Source organism: Scylla paramamosain, chromosome 9 (genome assembly GCF_035594125.1).
Source record: "Scylla paramamosain isolate STU-SP2022 chromosome 9, ASM3559412v1, whole genome shotgun sequence".
Lineage (NCBI taxonomy): Eukaryota > Metazoa > Arthropoda > Malacostraca > Decapoda > Portunidae > Scylla > Scylla paramamosain.
In genome coordinates, this window is record NC_087159.1 from 26,945,001 (window position 1) to 26,965,359 (window position 20,359).

At 40.3% G+C, this 20,359-nt stretch overlaps 1 protein-coding gene across 26 annotated transcripts in view; it reads left to right on the forward strand.

Annotated features, from left to right (window-relative positions):
- Positions 1-1,236: 1,236 nt before the first annotated feature.
- Positions 1,237-20,359, forward strand: part of LOC135103803 (transcriptional repressor p66-alpha-like) — a 29,258-nt gene continuing 10,135 nt past the window's right edge. For 4 of the 26 annotated variants that reach the window (XM_064010573.1, XM_064010591.1, XM_064010584.1 and 1 more), the window contains exons 1-7: positions 1,237-1,367; positions 7,850-8,090; positions 12,258-12,463; positions 12,880-13,232; positions 14,199-14,333; positions 16,373-16,511; positions 16,999-17,366. In XM_064010573.1, the coding sequence (XP_063866643.1) occupies positions 8,074-8,090; positions 12,258-12,463; positions 12,880-13,232; positions 14,199-14,333; positions 16,373-16,511; positions 16,999-17,366 (1,218 nt within the window). In that variant the 5' untranslated portion in view covers positions 1,237-1,367; positions 7,850-8,073. Of the gene's footprint in view, positions 1,391-1,460; positions 1,640-1,845; positions 1,865-1,956; positions 2,099-2,383; positions 2,526-2,558; positions 2,630-2,651; positions 2,850-3,433; positions 3,568-7,849; positions 8,091-12,257; positions 12,464-12,879; positions 13,233-14,198; positions 14,334-16,372; positions 16,512-16,998; positions 17,367-20,359 lie in introns of those variants that run through there. The other 22 variants (XM_064010589.1, XM_064010598.1, XM_064010583.1 and 19 more) reach the window with 18 other exon arrangements.

Consider the following 20,359-nt stretch of genomic DNA (forward strand, 5'->3'; position numbering starts at 1 on the left):
TCTCTCTCTCTCTCTCTCTCTCTCTCTCTCTCTCTCTCTCTCTCTCTTTTGTTACTTCCTACTGGGCGTGATTGAGAGAGAGAGAGAGAGAGAGAGAGAGAGAGAGAGAGAGGAGAGAGAGAGAGAGGAGAGAGAGGAGAGAGAGAGAGAATAAAAAAGGCAAATCTGCTCTATTCTGATTAATATGTTAGAACAATAAACAATAAAAAATAGTGACAATATGGAAGAAGAGTAGTAGTAGCAATAGTAGTAGTAGAAGTAGTAGAAGTAGCAGTAGGAGTAGGAGGTAGTGGCGGCGGTGTAGGCGGCACGCTGCTGCAGATACCTCACGCGACCCCCTCACACATACATACATACATACACACACGCACACACTCACAAACACACACATGTACACCGCTCACTACCTCCACCCTCTCCCCCTTCTGTAGCTCTCCCTCCCTCCCTCGCTCGCTCGCTCACTCGCTAACCCCTCTCGGCATTTCTCAACACGACCCATCCACCTCCCATCCCTCTGTTCAACTCCCATCGTATTCTTCCTATCACCATTCCTATCACCCGAATGTAAACTCCATGATAACATTGGCCAGTGATTAATATTATTGTTTTTTTACTGCTATGTGCACTGGTGATGGCCGTTACCTATACATGAGGACGATATAGGGGTGATAAAGTTAATAATCTGGCTAATAAGTGAGTTTTTTTAAAATTGGTGAGTTGGGAGTTTAGGAGAGGAACAGAGGCGATGTCGGGGAACCTGCAGTATCTCCGTTAGGCGATAGGAAGTCTGTGCTTCTACGCCAGGCAGGGGGAAAAGAAGGCTATAGGCTATTGAACTTCTTTCCATTCATTTTTTTTTTTTCTTTTTTTTAAGTAGGATCACGATGAGCATTATCAATTAACCTGATAAGGTGTCTTGATCAAGTTACAGCAAATTCGAAATAGTCGAGGCGAAGTTAAGGTAGAGATGGTAACTTCTCGCTTCCCTCGTGGTTGAAAAGCCCGGTTATACTTAAACAGGCTAACCAGGGATGCTAGGAGAGACATAACAAAGTATGCATAGTAATAGGGAAGTAATGGTATAGGAAAAAGTAAAATATCACTACTTAACACTAAAACTTCCCTCACCCACCTCTCCTACCACCCCGGGCATAGGAGAGCCTACGATAGCCGGGGATGGATGGACAACTGTGAGAAATACAAAAAGTGTATCGTAAGTAATGGGAAAGTAATGGGTGTGAATGGTGGGGGCGGGTGTGCGCGGGAGTCCGTGCGTCCAGCGGAGCGGCCCCGTAGCCATTAACCGGAGACAAGGCGCCATGTTGGTCGTGGGCGCGCTCCGGATTATCTCCTAATTTTTGCCACATGTACGCTGCTTGGCGGGCGTGAGGTGTTACTCGGGTGCATGTCGTTGGTGTTGAAGGCACACTGGAGGTGGTGGGCACGGGTGGGGAGTGGAGTGTAGCCTGAAAAGTGGGAATACAACCCCGTGACTCCGCCAAGGACCAGTTTACGTGTGTGTTTGTTGTGAAATAGAATCGATATGGCACAAATTCAGTCCTTGAGCGATTGACCCCCACACTGTGTCACCACCTTCACCAAACCCTGCCTTGTGGGGTGTCGTAGCAAAGCTCTCGAGGTGAATATTGACGTGGTGCGGAAATAAAGGCCAAAGTAGACGTGATAAAGGCTGTAATAAGGCAGGAGAGAGACACGGGCTGCTCTTTTCCCCCCGGCGAGCACAAACCGGCCTACTGGTTCTTCATTTGAGTGTCCTAACTTGCTTTTCAGTGTCCGGAAATGCATGTGACTGTCCCTGCCCTACCTACACGACAAGGAGTGAACAGTAGGGCGGTATTCTATGGTACTGTATGCGTGTGTTTACCAGTGAAATGTATATACCGGTAATGAAATACAAATATTGTGCATATATCAAGTTTTCGATAACGCTTGGTGGTGGCTGTGGTAGTGGTGGTGGTGGTGGTAGTGGCGGCGGCGGTGGGGGCCTCTTTCCGCCATTACGAAGTCTGTCATGATACTGTTAATGAGTTTGTTGTGTGTGTGTACGCGGCGAGGGACCAGATTCTTTTAAAAACTGGTGGGTAATAGTGTTAAGTTCCACCCAGAGGCGTGAGTAAGGACGCCCAGAGGCCTGTGAGTGCTGTGAACAGGGCCCAGGAGCCGGAAACAGCAGGAGAAACTAGGGAAGTGGCGAGAGAGGAGTCTGAGTTTGTCTTGAAAAGTGATTTTGGGGTGACGCTTGCAGGAGGGCTGAGGGGGACCGGGGGAGGGGGGGTGGAGGAGGGAGAGGAGAGTGAGAGGGGAGGTAGGGGGGATTCCGAGTGTTGCTCACGGGAGGTCAACATATTTCCGCTTCCTCTCATGTCATATCGAAGTGATTCCTCGTCACATGACCATCGGTACCTTTTCTACGGCAGCGCCTGCACCTGACGGAAGGCCCGCGGGAGGAGGGGAAGGCTGGAATACCGTATTTGTGTGCAGGAAAATGCGATAGCGAGGAATAGGTAATAGGTGTCTGTGAGTAGTGGTGGTGGTGGAGGGGGAAAGGGGGAGATGCTCTGGTCAGTCAACCTCGCGCTAGTGGAGCCACATGCCGGGGGAAGACGCCGTGAGTCCTTTTTACCCCACAGCGCTTTGTCACCAGCCCACCTCGTGCCCCGGCCGCCACAAACCCTCCAGCTTGCTCCTTTTTACGCTGCTGTGGTGGCTCTTGATGCACACGTGGGCCGATCAGCTGGTGGTGATCACATGGACGGGGAGATGGTGGCGGTGGCAGTGGTGCTGTGTGGCTGGTGTCGGTGATGTTATTGTATATTTGTTTCTCCGCGGTGAGTGGTGTTCGAGCCGGGCCCCGCGGGAGGCCAAGTGATGTTATTTCGGAGATAAGAGAGTGTGCATGTTAGCAGTGGGTGTGTGGAGATCGAGTGTTGAATGCAGAAAAGCAAAAGCCAAGGAAATGCTACTACCGTGAAAAAAGAAATCTGGAGCAGTGTTGCCGTGTACAGCTTGAACTTTTTTCTTTCCTCCCCGGCGTGGAGAAAGTTTGCGTTGTGAGAACCAGGGAGTCGGTGTACTGTGGTGCGTCGGGGTCACGGTGATGCCCTCAGATGTTGATGGCTACACCTCCCTCGCTAGAGTTGTCCAGCTGGAGACGTGAACTGAGAGGAGGGACCCCGGCTGGCGGTGTGTGGTGTGTGCTGCAGTAGCTCGTGTGACCTTCACCATTGACGTGCATCTTATATATATATATATATATATATATATATATATATATATATATATATATATATATATATATATATATATATATATATGCATTGGATCTCCACGAAAGAAGTCCATTCAAATGCCAGAAAATAAAGCAACAACTACGAAATGTGTTTTGCGAGTGGGTTATACCGTCATGTATTTACACTGTCATGTGCTGTGCAAACCAAGGCATTACCACTTTTGTGGGTAAAGTGGACAATGGTGTTTCGCCCTGATATCGACATTGTGAGGTTTTGTTGACCGTGGTGGGGGTTACTTTGTCAACTTTGTCCCGCGGTAAGGACAGGTAACCTAGAAAGCTTGTGTTGGCTGTCTGGCACACAGGGTTTTGTGGGTAGTACTTCAGCTGGTGAATTGCTAATCTTTGCTTTCATACTTAGATTGGTTGGTTGCCAGTATATATTTTTCTTTTTCTACTTTCTTACAAGCTTGCTTCTGAACACTTAACTGCCATTGTGTTGAAAGAAAATTTAAGAAACGTATCAAGTGCTTCTCTTTCTTTCTTTATGTGGGGATGTGGCTGAGAAGGATGAAAGTAAGATTTTTTATACAGTTTGGTTACAGTTGCAGTAAGTGATGTAGTCTTAGGATGCCCTGAAGAAGTGAAATAGTCTAAGGTCAATAAATGTACATTGTGGTAGCCCAAATGAACTTAACATTTTATTTAGTGGCAATCTTTTTGTTTATTCTTGATTGCATTCAGTATTGATAAATCACATTGTGTTGAATGATTGACTCCCTTAAAAATGTATGCATGGTGCACCTGTACATTTGATTATGAGGACAGAACTCCACTATCCAAACAAATGGTGATGGGAGCACCATACATGGATATTATGTTATTCCAAGCACTTATTGGCCACATACCTTTAGGATTTAGTAATCATTTTACAGTTTTCTGCCCCAAGTACGTCATTTCATTTAGTTTTATATTAAAAAAAATAAGTTTAATAGACATTTTCCAGGATCACTGCTGGAATGACAGTTCTTTGATTCATAGCTAGAAAATTATGTGAAAACTTCAAAATATAATGTTTTCATACAAAAGTAGCTCTTGTACAGCCATGGTCAGTAATCAACTAATAAATCTCACTCACTTCCACCTTGGTTAGTGTTTTTCCACAATCAGAAGCAATCTAATCTTCCAAGAGCCTTTTAATTATCAGATTCTGTTACCACTTTGTCATAAAATACAGTGGAAGTGAGTGCCGAATGTTACACACTCAGCCTCAAACCATGTGTGTAGCTCTAGCGTGCCTCCCAGGGTATGTATTTTCTGAGCCATTCCACCTCAAGGTCATGCTGCATCTCCCTTGTGATTGGAGGAGAGTCACTTCACAGGTGTAGTGCAAGGGAAACACTGAAGTCATCATCTGCTGTAGTCATTCAACCTCCAGTCTTCAGTGAATGAGACTTGCCGTATGTTTGCTAAAAAAAAAAAAATAAATAAATAAAAATCATAACTTCCGAAGATCCATTCATTCATTTTATAGTTCACCATTCCCTCTGTCTACTGTTCTCTTATCTCCCCATTCACCATGTCAAAGTTGCCCTCCCTTGATCCACCCCCCCCCCTCTCTCTCTCTCTCTCTCTCTCTCTCTCTCTCTCTCTCTCTCTCTCTCTCTCTCTCTCTCTCTCTCTCTCAGAAAGTAATGTGTGGGTTTCATCTTTCCTGAGTTACTTCATAAATTACCATAAATCCCCAGATGCATTAAAACAACCATGAGGTCCTTCCCTATTAGCATGATATGGTATTAAACACACACGTATGTACTCAGGGATACATAAACTTTCCATGTGATGGAAGTTACTGTGCATGTCAATGTTAAGAATATGTATTGTGATTCTGATGGTGATAATAATGCTAATAATTCAATCCATCATTAGGTACTCCCAGTAGAAGGCAGCACAGTGGATCAGGGTTATACGGAAGGGAGAGGCAGTCCTGAGGTATGGATTGCTAGATTTGTAAGACTAGTCCAGGGATGATCCACCTTTCTTTTGGGAGTGGGGCTACGTGAGTCATGGGGTTTCATGATTTGAGTCTAGCACCACAATAAATCACTTATATTTTACTTGATCTATATAATTTCAGTAGCTTTCAGTGTAAAGTTTGTGTTTGTTCATTTCAAGTATCAATTCCAGTAGTAAATCTTTTGTGGTAAAGGTGTGTAGTTACTTTTCAACATGTTTTGCGTGGTGTTGATGTAGATGTTGGCCAGCCTTCCTTACACATGAAAGATATCAGTAAGTTGGGCGATGTGGTGGGGACGGGGGAAAGACATGGAGACAATTGTTATTTTATATACTGTACTTCAGAAAGAATGCTATTGTGGGTGCTATCCACTTTGGAGATACGTAGGTTCTTTCTCTTCTATCTATGCTATAATAATTCTTTTATATTATCTTGAACTTTGGCTTTTCATCTTTTCAGGGATGTCAACCTTGTTTTAATAGCTAGGTGATAGATCATAAGTCAATCTACATACCAGGCTGGCCATCCCAGATGGATTGGCCCAGACAAAGCACCACGCCCTCATACACGCATCATTCACACTCTTATTGCCATAGATCATGAATACGAATAAAATTCTTGTATGACCCCTTAAGAAAAGCATCCATTTTGTTTCATGCCTTTTAAATGCACTGGAATACATTTTCATGGCTTGTATGTTGGGATTTATTTTGTATCACCAAGATTTAGTTAAGATGGTGTCCACTTTTACTAACAAATGCTTCACTGATGACTGGCATACCATTTCCTTTGCCGAGTGTCGAAATGTTTTTTTATAAACTTCCTGTTTCTTTGTATCCCACTTCATCCTCCCTTGTCATGTCTTTATGCATGTAGTGCTCAATATTTTCCTCTTTTCTCAGTGAATGTGCAGTTAAATATATTCTGACATCAGTCCTTCAGATTTAACTCCCCCAAAGACTACTTTTGGTGTCATTATTCATCATTACATACACTTCTGACATGTATAATGAATGATCTGGTTCTTGTCCTTTGAAATTTAGTGGATCCATCAAAATATTCTTTTAAATACCCCAATCACAAGTGAAAGAAACCATGTAAGTACGTTGTGTTACATCAGGCTCTCTTGTCTAGCTGGCCACTTATCATTTCATTGACTCTTGTAGCTGGAAGATAAACAGCATTTAAGATAATGTCAGGGCAAGGAGCAGCAGAGTAACAAGGTGATTATACTAGAAGTCACTGATTATTAGGTAACCTATTTAGGGGATACTAGTAATATATGGTAGGTGAGAATTAGTTCTCCGCTGTGTGTGTGTGTGTGTGTGTGTGTGTGTGTGTGTGTGTGTGTGTGTGTGTGTGTGTGTGTGTGTGTGTGATACCTTCTGAGTTTTCCTCCATTTTGGGGCTTGTCAGACAGGTGTATTGATTGATTTATTATACTCCTGGCATCATATGCATATTATGCTTGTCCTACACTTGCAAAATGGCATGCTTGAAGGTGGGAGGAAAAAAGACGAAACGATGAAAGGAGATGCTTCATCATCTCTAGCGTTTCCTTGGAATGAAGTTTCTGAGGTAGGGATCCCCTCCCGCTTTTGTCACTGTAATGCACTTTTCAAAACTCAGAAAATGGAAAGATGGGATAGTTTCTTATTTTCATATTCAGTTTATTTTACAGCCTGCATATTTCTAGTTTTAGTTACTTAACTATAACTTCAGGACTAATTGTCCATTTTCTAAAGCTTTGGATAGTAATGTCTCAATTTTCATGTCTTCATGCAGCCAACATGTTAAATTGCATCACAGTTTGTAAGGGAAGGAGTGGCATAGGGAGTAAAGCTTCATCTGTCAAAGCTCAAGATTCTGCTTAGTGGCTTTATTCTGTCTGGTTACATGTAACTAGTGGCTTGTGTGGTGGTGAAGTGCATCACTCCAGAGTTGGGTCTTGCCTCCTAACACTCCATCACTGCAGCACATTTACAAGCAGTAGCCGTAGCATTGTAGCACCCACACATCTAACACCACTGTACTTTTCCACATGTTTATGATAATTGTTTTTGACTTAGCATTAGGGACTGGCACTCATGTAGGCCTCTCTCTCTCTCTCTCTCTCTCTCTCTCTCTCTCTCTCTCTCTCTCTCTCTCTCTCTCCTCTCTCCTCTCTCTCTCTCTCTCTCTCCTCTCTCTCTCTCTCTCTCTCTCTCTCTCTCTCTTTTTTTTCCAATGTTCCTCTGGCATAAAAAAATAAAAATAAATAAATAAGTAAAACAAGTTCCACAGATACCTTTGTTATAGACCAAATCATCTAATGCCCTCCATTGTAATATAGTTGAATAGTTGTTAGTTCCACTGTTTCATGAAAGGAAGCATGGCAGGTAGTAGCTTAGGTCTGCGCAGACCCCCACGGTAAACACATCACGTGCCTGTGCCGTTACTGATTGCCTTTGTATAATACTGTACATGCCCAGCAGCCCCCAATGGTGCCCATTGGAAGAGAAGTAAATATAAATGTAATGATGACAATTGCATGTTTGTAGGATTTGATCATATTTGTAATGAAATGTGTAATTCCCTTACAGCAAGATAAACCAGGAAAAAAGTGAAAATTTTCCAAGTGAAATAATTGTTGATCATGCTGAAGTAAACCTAAAGTTGAAAAATAAAGCTTTACCTGATTAAGGAAAAGGAGAAAAGATAAAGAGGACATAAAAGACTTGAAATGTTGTGAAGTGAAAATGTTCATCAAGAAGTAAAGGTCTGTTGTGCATAATTGTGTGAGGACCACCAAGCATTCAGGGCCATCATGGATCTCAGTGTCAGGTAAGACCTCCCCTCATTTGTTGTGGGCTCTTGGGTTGGCTGCAGGCCATCACTCCCTCATCTGCTGGGTCTTTTGGCTGCGGCAGAGCACAGACACCATTGCCTCACCTCTTTCAGCTGTGGGGACAACCCGAAAGAAGGACAAAACTGCTCATGTCCCAGTATTCCCTTTACATGTATTCCTTACTACTAGGAGTCAATTTCATAACATCAACAGCAGTTTCGTTTTTCTCATCGGCATCACTCACCACCCATGTCTTTCCTTTCCCCGCAGACTTTTATTTATTTTTGTTTATTTATTTATTTATTTATATATTTATATATTTATATATTTATTTATTTATTTATTTATTTATTTATTTTCTCCCTCCATTATGTTGCTTGATGTGAACCTTGAATATGAGGAACTTACCAGCCTCTATACAATTGCTTTGGTTATTGGTGTCTATTACAACTATGTGTCAGGTCCTATTATAGAAAATGGAAAAGCACCAGTTTCTTCCTGGCTCGTCTCTTTGGCTGTTCAAGATGACTCCTATTGGTGCATTTATTGCTGCACTAAATCTTTGGGAGCTGTTAAAAACTCTCTCTCTCTCTCTCTCTCTCTCTCTCTCTCTCTCTCTCTCTCTCTCTCTCTCTCTCTCTCTCTCTCTCTCTCTCTCTCTCTCTCTCTCTCTCTCTCTCTCTCTCTCTGGTTAGCATGAGGGGCACAGGAAGCCATGGGTAAGATCTGTTGTGTTGGTGCTTTTGCTTTTTCTTGGCCTGTGTTCCCCTCGCGTGTCGTGATGCTTGGTGTCGTATCCACCAGTGTTTTTCGTTCCCTTGTTTATTGATTTATTTTATTTTTATTTTATTTTTATTGCTTCTATTTAGTTTAGTGACACATAATAGTCTTTTAAAATTATACAGGTAATATTTATCCATAGAAAGACAATAGGGTAATATTATCAGTGTTTTTATGATATGTATGGTGTCTCCCTGGCTGTGTGCATGGTTGTCATTTGAGTTTTCCCTCATAAGATAGTGGTTAATAAAGATCGGCTCACTACTGGTTCTGTTCTGTGTCCCGTGCTGAATTCCTCAGGTCCTGGAGGCCACGTGCACCTGGCTGAACTCTGCTTTCATCACATTATCCAAATCAACCATCATCATGCTGGCCATTTATTTATTAATTGTTTCTGTACTAGCTCCACATTGCCCATGTGCATTGTAAAGGTAAACAATGTAACTATGTAGCACTGTGAAGATTTTCAGAGGATGTGATTTTTGCTAAATTTAGATTGCGCTTTTCAGTCAGATTCTTGAAATGAGAGTTAGAATTGGTGTCATTAAAACTATTTAAACATATTGCTTTGAAGTACAAAAACTTATTTTGGAATGGTATTCAAATTGTATTCTTCATAGAACTTTTAATCAGAACTGAATGCCTGAATCACACCATGAACAAATTGTCTTCAGTCTCTCCCAGGATGAGGCAGCCATATTTTTACAAGTGAAAGAGACCCAGGCTGAGTGTAATTCCCTTCCCCAGGCAGGCAGGAATGCAAACAATTCATTGAACTGGATTGATCTTGATCTCTGTTGATGCTCAGAACCAGTTTAGTGAAACCTGAGACTTGCAAGTCAGTGGAGGGTTGTGTTACATACCCCAAATGCAAGATTAAACCAAGCCAGTCTTAATGATTGGAGTTTGTTAAATGTTTGAGGATGCAGGATGATGTGGGAGCATATGAACTCTTGGTAATAATAAAAAAAATACACCTGTGCATATGAACAAACTCATTAGAATAACCAAGTATGGCTGCTCAAATTAAGAGGTACAAATGAATGAGTTTCTGTTCAGTGTGGGAGATAACCATACTTAGGCCCATAGTCATGGAAAGGAAAGGACCAGCCTTCTTTTACATAGTTTATAGAGTGACACTGAGATAAAATAAGTATTGTATATTAGATTATAAAAAAAAGTAATACTATTGTGTAGAAGTGAATAGAAGCTTTTGTTGAAAATCATGATATGTTGTCATTTATGTATTGACTTAAACCGTGACAGAAGAAATCAAAAGCAACACTAGAGAAGTATGTACTAATGAGGTGTTTATTGAGGAAGGCTGTATGACCATTTATTGTGCTGAATGGATTCTTAACAAATAACGTTAAGAGAATCTGGCTATAAAACAAGCTTGGTCTTGAAGGCTTCAATAATTACCCAGAAAAGTGTGGGCTCAGTGTTTTGAGTGTTAATGTGGTTGGCTCACAGCTGGGAGGACTTGGGCTTGAAACTAGGATCTGTTGGGGATTCTGCTAAGCCATTGTGGTGAGATATCTGGCTTGACACTTGTGCCTTCCCCCTAACAGCTAGGAGAGGTAACGTAGGTGAGTCATCTAAGCTGATGATAGTGTTCTTGAGTGTTTCATGAGACTTAATGTAATATGCAGAAAATGTAAGACCACAGTCTATCAGTGTTTGCAACCATGACAGGGATCATTGATGCCCTGTGGACTTAGGTAATACAGTTATAAATTACTGATGTCATGTATCAGTGCACAGTACGCTTGTCAGTGACATTAATTCAATACTTTTGTTGTAAGACTGTTCATGAATTATTGCACCTTTTTATTTGTTAGCTGCAGAAAACCAGGAAGTATTTCTTGTATTATCTAGTTAGATGTGGCTTAGACATTCTGTGAAATTGAGGTGATTCTGTGGTGCATCCTGAAATCTGTTTCTTCTCCCCTTGGTTGCAATGTATGGAAGTGTTGGTAAAGTTTGTTACTAAACTGCATTCTACACCAATCATGTGAATAGTAACCTGTAGCTTTTCCTTCAAAACAGATGTTTAGTCTGTTTACATAAACTTATATAGATTGTATTATTTTTGTTGCTTTGTCATTGACATGATCTCCCAGCAAGGAAACAAATATATTTTGTGTGTGATGTTGCTTTTGGTGGTTGTGTAGGAGGTTAACTTACTAACAATAATCACATGCCGCTTTTTTAAATACATATACGTAATCTAAACATTTTAATACCAAATAAGCAGGAATTATAAATGATAGTAATTTTTTTATGACAAATTAAAAATAAGAAGGGGTTATAGTAAAGAAATTGTATTTTGTGCTAAATCCAAGAATGAGCTCATTCTCTAACTTTTTGTTTTGCTCTTTGTTTTATTTATTTTTGTTTACTTGTTTATTTATTTTCATTAAGAAAGCTGTTGGTTAATCATGGACTAAAATTTTATTTACCTGATGGTAAGTTTGGAGTACAGCTCCATTTATGAAGCTATTCTAGGTAATGAGATGTTTTGGACCAGATGATCTGGTGGGAGAAAGATTTTAAGTTATGTGGAGTGATAGTGATGAAGGGAAGGGAGTTGTGAGCAGCTGGGTGGTGTAGGGCTGGCACTTGTCCCCCATGTGTATTGCAGGCCCCTGGTGAGACACTAAGCCATGTTTTGTCCTGTAGTGGGAATCCTACATGCTGATGATGACAACGATTAGTTGTGATGGTTGTTTAAATCAAAGTAGTAAACATAAATACTTGTAGATCAATTTATTATAAATGAATTGTGATCCTAAAAGATACATTTGTAAATTATTCATAAATGAGACTTGCCTGTATCTATTACCAGATTGTTGCTGCCCAGCTTTGTCATCCTAGTGTGACCATATTGATCGGTTTACACTCACAACCTTGAGTGATTTTGTCTGAATTCTTTTTGTGTAAATTGATCAGGCATAGATAATATTTTAGGGAGAGTCATTGGATAGTGTGTGTGTGTGTGTGTGTGTGTGTGTGTGCACATGCCATAATTTTGAGATTCAGTTGATGTATTTTGTATATGTATTTGTACAGTGCATAATCAGTATTTATGAATTTCTGTGCATATGCATTGTGCATACATTAATTAGAGAAGAGTGTGAGGGATCGAGGATTTAAGTTGATGCTGTTTCTCCATTCATTCATTAAATCATCATTCATTATTAAGGAAATGAAGACTAACCATTTTCCATACACCTGTATTGGCATGCAAGTAAAACAAACATCTGAAGAGTTTAAATGTAATGGTTTGAAAAACTGAACCTTAAGTGACCTAATACATTTGGATGTTATTGAACTCCAGTTGTTTTGTGCTGCACTATCTCATATACTGTGAAATATTGCAGACGTGATGAAGAGGAAGAAGAGGGAAGTGAGAAGTGTCCTGTGAACAATGGTACTGTGACCCCTGGGGAGGAGGTGGTGGTGGAGCAGGAGGAGCAGGGGGCCACCACCCAGTCCAGGGAGGGGGAGGGGGAGGAGACAGAGGGTGCTGGGGCAGTCATAGATCTCTCAGCTGCTGTTCCAGCTTCCAACAAGAGACTCAGAGAAGGTAAGGCCCTGGGTGAGGGATAGTTTGTTTTCAAGCCATTCACAATGTTGACAGTTGCCATAGTGTATTGTATGATCATTCTTCCCCACAAGATGTTTACAGTAGTGCAGACATGTTTCTGATAGTGAAGTCATATTTTTCACAAAAAACAAAGGCCTATGTGAGTTATGAGACCTTGTGCACAAAGAAGCATGTTGTAACTAAAGTGTAAACTTTTTTTTTATGAATTTTTCTATGAGCACTATAAAGTTAAGATTCCTTAAAAAGTAAGGAAAGTTGAATGTAATAAAAGCTGAAAGTTCTTTGCTTCATTGAATGGAGGAGGTATATAGCAGGATGAGTATGGGAATGATGAGGATCTTGTGTGGCTTCCATAGCAGCAGACTTGTGTACAGAGGAGTCATATGTGCCTGCAGGTGATGAAACATCTGAGGCATCAGGGGACTGTGAGGCCCCGCCTGCATCCCGCCCCAGGCTGGCCACCACTCCGGAGGCCAACAACACTGCCAACCACATTGAGAACCACCAGACCCCGGCAGATGACACCCCAAAGGTCAACGGGATGAGCAACGGCTACGAGAGTGACAGCAATGGCACAAATGACGTGAACGACAATGAGGTGGAGGAAGAGATGCCCCCGATTCCCCCCATGAAGGAGCTGACCCCAGAGGAGCTGGCGGAGAAGATGAAGCTTGTCCACCGACTGCAGGTAGAGCTTCGCAATGAGGAGATGAAGCTGGTACTCCTCAAGAAGGTCAGGCAGTCCCAGGTGAGGCCTGCAGCCACAGCTAGTAGGGTTGATACTGGGAGAGTCAATATCCAAGACTTTAGAACACAAGTCGTTCCAGGTTCATGCTGAGATTGGTGCCAGGCTCTCCATGTGGCCAGGTCAGCTGGAGCCTTTGATGATACTTCAATCTGGAAGTCATTTCCTGCCAAAGGGAGTGGCGACCAGTTGAAGTGTCTGAGAAAGCGACTGGCTGATCCCGTCATGTTGTGGGGTATTGACAGGACGCACTGTGTCAATTTTCCTCCCAACTGTTTCAATTGGACATTCCTCAAGGCAGTCTAAATGAGGAATAATTGATGTCCTGTTTAGTACTGCAGACACCAGAGTTGTGGAGCAGGAGACCAATCTTAGATGCGTGCAGAATTGCGTTCTAAAATGTGGCGAATTTCAATTTTTACAAAATGCCTAGATTGTATAGGTATTGAAGGGACTCACCCATTTTGTTGAGGCGCAGGTCACATAGGAAGCTGCTAGACTGATGGTTCTTTTAGTTGGATAACTCTTGCAGTTAGTCAGAGGATAAAGTTTGAGTGGAATGGGGGATCCCATGGCTGATGTGAATGCAACTTCCTTATTACTAATTTTAAAATATATTTCATGCACTGCTCCATGCCAAAACTCACGCCCATTTTTCTTGGATGGTTTAAGTCCTTTTGTGGGTTTTAGTGTTTATTGATTCATTAACTCTTATTCCTTATCTCAATCTTCTCTTACAATTCAATGATACATACTTGAATTTCATTTCTCTTCAGTGTGTAGAAGTGTAGCATAAGTACCCCTTCCCACTTGATACTTACCAATTCCATTGATTAGTTGCACTGCTAAGTTTGCATGGCCGTAGCCTTAAGTGTGCATTAAATCCAGTGACATTAAAAGAAGAAAAGAATGAAATTATCGTTTGTTAGTCATTCTCTGCTCTTGATCAAAAGTTTGCTGGTGTTTCAGGTGATGAAGGAGAATGTGAGTACTACTGCCAATGACACAAAGACTGCACTCAACAAACTTCCCTCTAACACAACGGCTACCAAGCTGGTCCCCTCACAGCCTCCCCCAGTCATCAAGCAAAATTTGAGTGCCAAGGTACAACTCCTCCTTCTGAGTCCTCCATTGTTCAGTCAGCCCAGCATAATGTGTTCTGGTATAAGGCCATATCATAGTGCAGACTTCATATTATGATTTCTTTTTTTTGTTCTATATGAAGGAGGCATGATGCTTGTAGTTTTTGTTGTGATTGTACTTGCTTTCTGCCATGTAGTGACCACCAAGTTTGTACTGAATGGTGATATCTAGTGTTTTTCCTTTTGCCATCATTTGGTGTGTGGTGAGGCAGTGTGTGAGAAGCTGACAGAGGCCACCATGTCATGCCAGGCAGTCCTGACACTACCTGTCTTCGCTTCTCATTGTGGACACAGAAAGCTTTGATGTGGCGCAGATGTTTGCCCTCACCTCAGTCTGACTAGAGATTGGAAAAAAAAAATGTTGCATTGAGACCATTTTATTTAATTAATTAATTAATTAATTAATTTATTTATTTATTTATTTATTTATTTATTTAATTATTTAATTAAATTAATTATTTACTTTTTTCACCAAGATATGTGATGGAAATAAAATAGATTTTTCTCATTGCTTTATTTAATTGAAAAATGCATAAATTAAAAGTTTACCTATCCCCTGATGTATTAGTATTTCAGAGCACCATAATTATAATAAATTATCCAAACTATCTTCTTCATTGAAGTGCATACACAAGATAAAAAAAACTAAGAAAAAGTACTACAAAGTAAAATAAAATAAAGTGAAAAGGAACATATTTTGTGTATTAACTAGTGACTCTCTCTGAGTTGAAATTCTGGCTTCAAACTTGCAAATAGAAACAAAAACTCAGGCTGCTTTGCAGAATTGTAGAGGCAATTTGTAATGATATATATATATATATATATATATATATATATATATATATATATATATATATATATATATATATATATATATATATATATATATATATATATTATTTTATTTATTTATTTATTTATTTATTTATTTATTTATTTATTTATTTAATTTTATTTTTTTATTTATTTTATTTTATTTTTTTGGCAAGTCAACACATTTTTTGTAGATCGAGAACCTTCTCCCTACATCCATGTTGGCTGCTGGAACAAATTTCAAATTTGCTCTATCTCCTGGCCCCATTCCCTCAGGAAGTGTTACATTGCTTCTGTCCTCTCCTTACAGAAGCGCTCCTACTGAATAAAGCATTTCATTGTCTGGGTTTCTTGCTAGTACTGCTCCAAACTTTTCACTTAGAAAATTAACCTTTTCACAAGATATTTCCTTGATCTTGCATTTGGTCAAGTCCAGGTTGTTTAAGAATTTCCATCAGAGACAGATCCACCATCTCCAGCATTGTCAGTTGAGTGGTAACGAAAACCAAATACCCAGCAATGAAGGCAGGATCTGCTTGTAGCTGGAGACCTTCAATTGCTTTGTGCTCTTTCTATTGCTGCTGCTTCTGCTGGATCTAACTTAACCATGACAGACTGATCCTCATCTGGTAACCACTGATTCAGGTGGAAGAGGCACTTCAAACTACTGAAATACTGCTGTCATGAAGTTTTTAACAGGGATCTAGTAAAAATGTGTTTGGGCCATTTTATGTAAATATACAACAGAAACGACAATTTATTAATTTATTTATTCACTTTTTATTTATTTATTCATTTTCCATGAAAATTATTGTTATATGTGAAAAAAAATTTTATATGTACTGTAAATATTTTTCTGGTCTCTAGTCATGACATTAGCATTAGTTGACCTCAGGAAATCAGTTGTCCCGGATCTTCCAAGCACTAGGTAGGCTCCCGCACAGTAAATGTATGTTATGTAAACTGCACTTGACTTCAGTACAGTGAGCATTCTTACATTATGTAGTACTGTGTAATTATCTAATCTGTTTTTTGTATGTTAAGGGAAACTGCAGACAGCCATGTCGATGTAGTAATACAAGCAAGAGGCATTAATCCAACTTGTTCATTTTCACACATGCTGGCACAGGTAACCACCAAGCCTAAGTATCGATACTTTGTCCACTCAGAAACAATGTTTCCCTGCAGGCCTCCTCCTCTGCCATCCCAGCACACATCAAGGTGTCACAGGAATATAAACAGCAAGTGAAGAACATGACATCAGCTGTCACTTCTGAGTCACTGTCTCCTAGTGCTCTGCAAGCACAGAAACACCTTTTGGCAAGAGGTATGTATATGGCTCTTCGTATTGTCAGGATGTATTTTGTACACTAGAGATGAACTTGGGATTTTTTTTTTAAGATACTAGCCATACTTGTACTTTATGTAATGGCTGTGGGATGACCTGTGTTAACTACCTGAATTTGACCAGGATTAGCTTCTTTGTTTAGAAGGAGTTAGTCCTGCTCTTTTACCCAAGTTCATGCTAGTGATCCAAATACACCTGACCCCATTGTGGACAGGGTACATTCTGAAAATATGGCTGGATTTTGCAGGAAATTCAGTCATCAGGAAAAACTCATATAGCTGGTGATTACAGTTATCGTCACCTGAAGGTTAATATTGTTCATGTGGGAGTAGCTGTGAAAGTGTAAAACAGCAAGTGTAGTAAACCATGAGCAAGAATGTATCCCTGACTGCAATGGTTAAACCAATAAGTGAGCCATTTGAGTCAAGCGTTACCGTGAACCTACGATGTGCTAACTTCCCCCCATGTCCTGTATCAGGGACCACCCTGACCAGTACCGGAGGTGGTAATGGATCGGGCAGCTCCAGCAGCAAGTCAAGCAATGGAGGCAATGGAGGCAATTCATCCAACATGCTCTCCGGCTTGCCACCTAACTTGAACCTGCCCTTCAACTTGTCACGGGAGGTGGAGATCATTCGCAAGGACTCACCTGCGTCCTCTTCCTCTCCCGGCCCCGGCCCCCTGGACTCTCCCTCCCAGGTGTCCATCTCCAAGGTGCGGACGTCCACCCCTCACTCCTCACACCCATCAACCGACCGTGCCCTCATAAAGGTTCGCACATCACCCTCATGCCGCCCCTCAGCCAGGCCACTGCTTCTCCACTACCTCTCCTTAGTTGGTATTTTATTTTATTGTTCTGGAGATAAGCATTTTGATGCCTTGGGGGACTTGTGCATCTTTCTCAGTGTTGGTGATAAATACTTTTACCAGAGCTTCAGTGGATGATGGACAGTCCTTCAGGCAGAGAGAGCTTATATCCATATTATCTTTACAGTGATGGTTTGGTTTCTGCTCTTCTCTTTCCTATCCAACTTTTCAGTATCCATTTTGGTTTTTAATAGTTATATCAGTGTCAGCAGATTTGGATGTGCTGTATTTGTAAAATTTATGTGTTTTGCTCTATGGGAATTGTTGACTTTCCTCCCAGTTGCCTTGACTTTTAGTGGGATGAATTCTGGGAAAGTATAAAGCCATTGGATGATCCTTGCCTCAGTAGCTATTCCCCCAAACATATCTTCTTTGTAGTGAGTTATGAATGATGCTCCATGCTTCTTGGGGGAACAGTGGTTTATATAGCACACAGTGGCAGCCTTGGATGGATGATTAAAGTATAGCATTGGAGAACAGTGCAGTGAAAAACCTTTTTAATTTTGGAAAGCAAGATGTACCTACTTCAGTCAGTCAGTCTCCCTGGTTGCTCTATTTGGGGTGATCAGTCTTTGTTTCTGCTTAGTAAACATTGTTGATGGTTAGTGTGGAGTTTAAGAAATTTTGAACTGGTGTATAATCAAGAGGACAATAGCATATGACTATTTAGGCCAGGTACACTGAGTGAATCAGTGGATGTCAGTGTATTGAAACTAATGGCTCTTGCTATGCCACTTCATTTGGCCTTTTCACTGCAATATGCAACATGTCAGCACTAAAAACCAATGAAATCCTCATAGGCACTGCCATGAAGGAAAAGGGCAATTAAGAGAATAAATTTTAGCAGTTTCTAGCAAGTATAATGCTTGGATGTGACTGTAGAGCAAGAAGAAATTTGTCGGTGGATATGATTAGGGAAAACATACCAGATAGCTGGGAAAATTTTAATGTAGATTATGTACTATCAACTGGTGTTAATGCATCTGTTGAAGGTAGTTCAAATTCTTTCACCTATATAGGCCAGCACTGTGCTCTCCAACCCTCTCCTACCAGAATAGTAGCATGGAGAATGATGGCTAATTCACAATGTAGTGGATGTGTTTGAAGGAATACTGTTGCTGGCCAATGGTTATTTGGTATCAGCTTAAACTTGACCAGTTGCCTATTTCAGGACATAATGGGATCTGTTGTGAGTAAGGGGTCATCAGATGACTTGAAATTAAAGAAAAGGGACCTCTTAGAATTGTTTACTTGATTGTTTACAAATATTTGTTTTGGAAAAAGCCGTGATTCTTTAAATGCTGAAAACAGAAGTTTATCTTTGTGAGCTTCTCATTCCAAAAGTCCATAAGGCTGTGCTGGGAGTGCATTGCAGGAAGTGAAGCTAAATTTTGTAAAAATTAAAGAAATGCTTGTATAGATTAATTCAGACATTTTTATTTTATTTATTTATTTATTTATTTACATTTTTTTTTTTTTTATATAGATTTTAGGTGCTTGCCTACCTCAATTTGAATATGTTGATGTGATTTTGTGTTTAATTTACATATTTTGATGTGTAAAGCTTCTTTCTCCTAGTTTTCACATTTTGATAGTGGGGAATGTTCCCTTTACTTCATTCAATAACTGTGTGTTCAGTAGACTGTTGACAGCATCCTCATGTTGTGTGCTTATTAACTGACTGACCTGACTTGCTCTGTTTCCACTTTCTTTGTAGTCCTTGACAGGAATCTTTTCAGCTGAAGAAAGTTCTGTCTTTCCAAATATTTTTAAAGCTCTCTAGACTTGTACATAGTAAATATGATTTTTATTTCTTTGTTTATTATATTTATTTGTTTCTCATCTGATATTTTTACCTGTTTCTGCTTTTGATATTGTGAATTTTGTTGTGATTTGTGTGCAATAACTGACATTTTTCTCCAGGTTTATGCACTGCCTTTTGATTGCATTGTACTAATTTTATTTCTTAATTATTATAATTTGTCTTGGTAATTTTGGGGGCTTTTGATTATTTACACTTTTTTTTTTTTTTTTTTTTTTTTTTTTTTTTTTTTTTTTTTTTTTTTTTTTTTATTCAGAGCATGCAACCTTAAAGCTCCCCAGCATCCCCTATGCAGCAGTTTTTACTGTTAGCCAAAAGCTTCACGCTGCTCCTGAATTTTGTTATTTTTTCCACACTTCCTTTAAGCTGTGCAGCCTGAGGGAGTATGTAGTCAGCAGGCAGAATGTGTAATTTAGTAACCTGAGTTTGTTTTCTTTCTTTCCACTCGGCTGGCCTCATATATCAAACATTACCACCACCACCACCACCACCACCACCACCACCACCACCCATCACTGCCCCTCCCCTCCCTCCCCCATGATCATCTGTAGTCCTGATTTAAAATGTAATTTTGCTCCCCCTCACAGATGAGAGTTCATTGTCTATATTAATCTCATATTGTTATTATGATGCTCAAGCTCACTCTTAATGGTTATAGTTGTTACTGGTAATTGAAGCTTTGTAGAGGAGCACTAGTTTAAAGTAGAGAGGTACCTTATATTCATCAGTCTTCCAGTATTGAGAGTCATTAGACTTCTTTAGGTACTCCTAATATTCTCTCTATTCTGAGGACAGACTGATTGTAGATGTAGGGGATACTGAATGAAAGTCATCATCTGTGAACTACACTTGATCTAGTCCAAACATATTATAATGAACATATTAATTGATATTAATTCATAGTGAATATACTTGTTACTACATAATAACACAAAGGCAGATCATTCTGTTGATACTCACATGTAGAGGGATAGAGAGAGAGAAGCACCCTAAACCACTTGTACATACTGCACCCAAGGCATGCAGGCATGTTGTGCACACATACCTCTGGGACAAGTATGTTACCTTGAACATGGCACATACCATACTAACAGGAAGAGAGCTGTGTGATGACATAACACAGTACTTGATGCAGAGA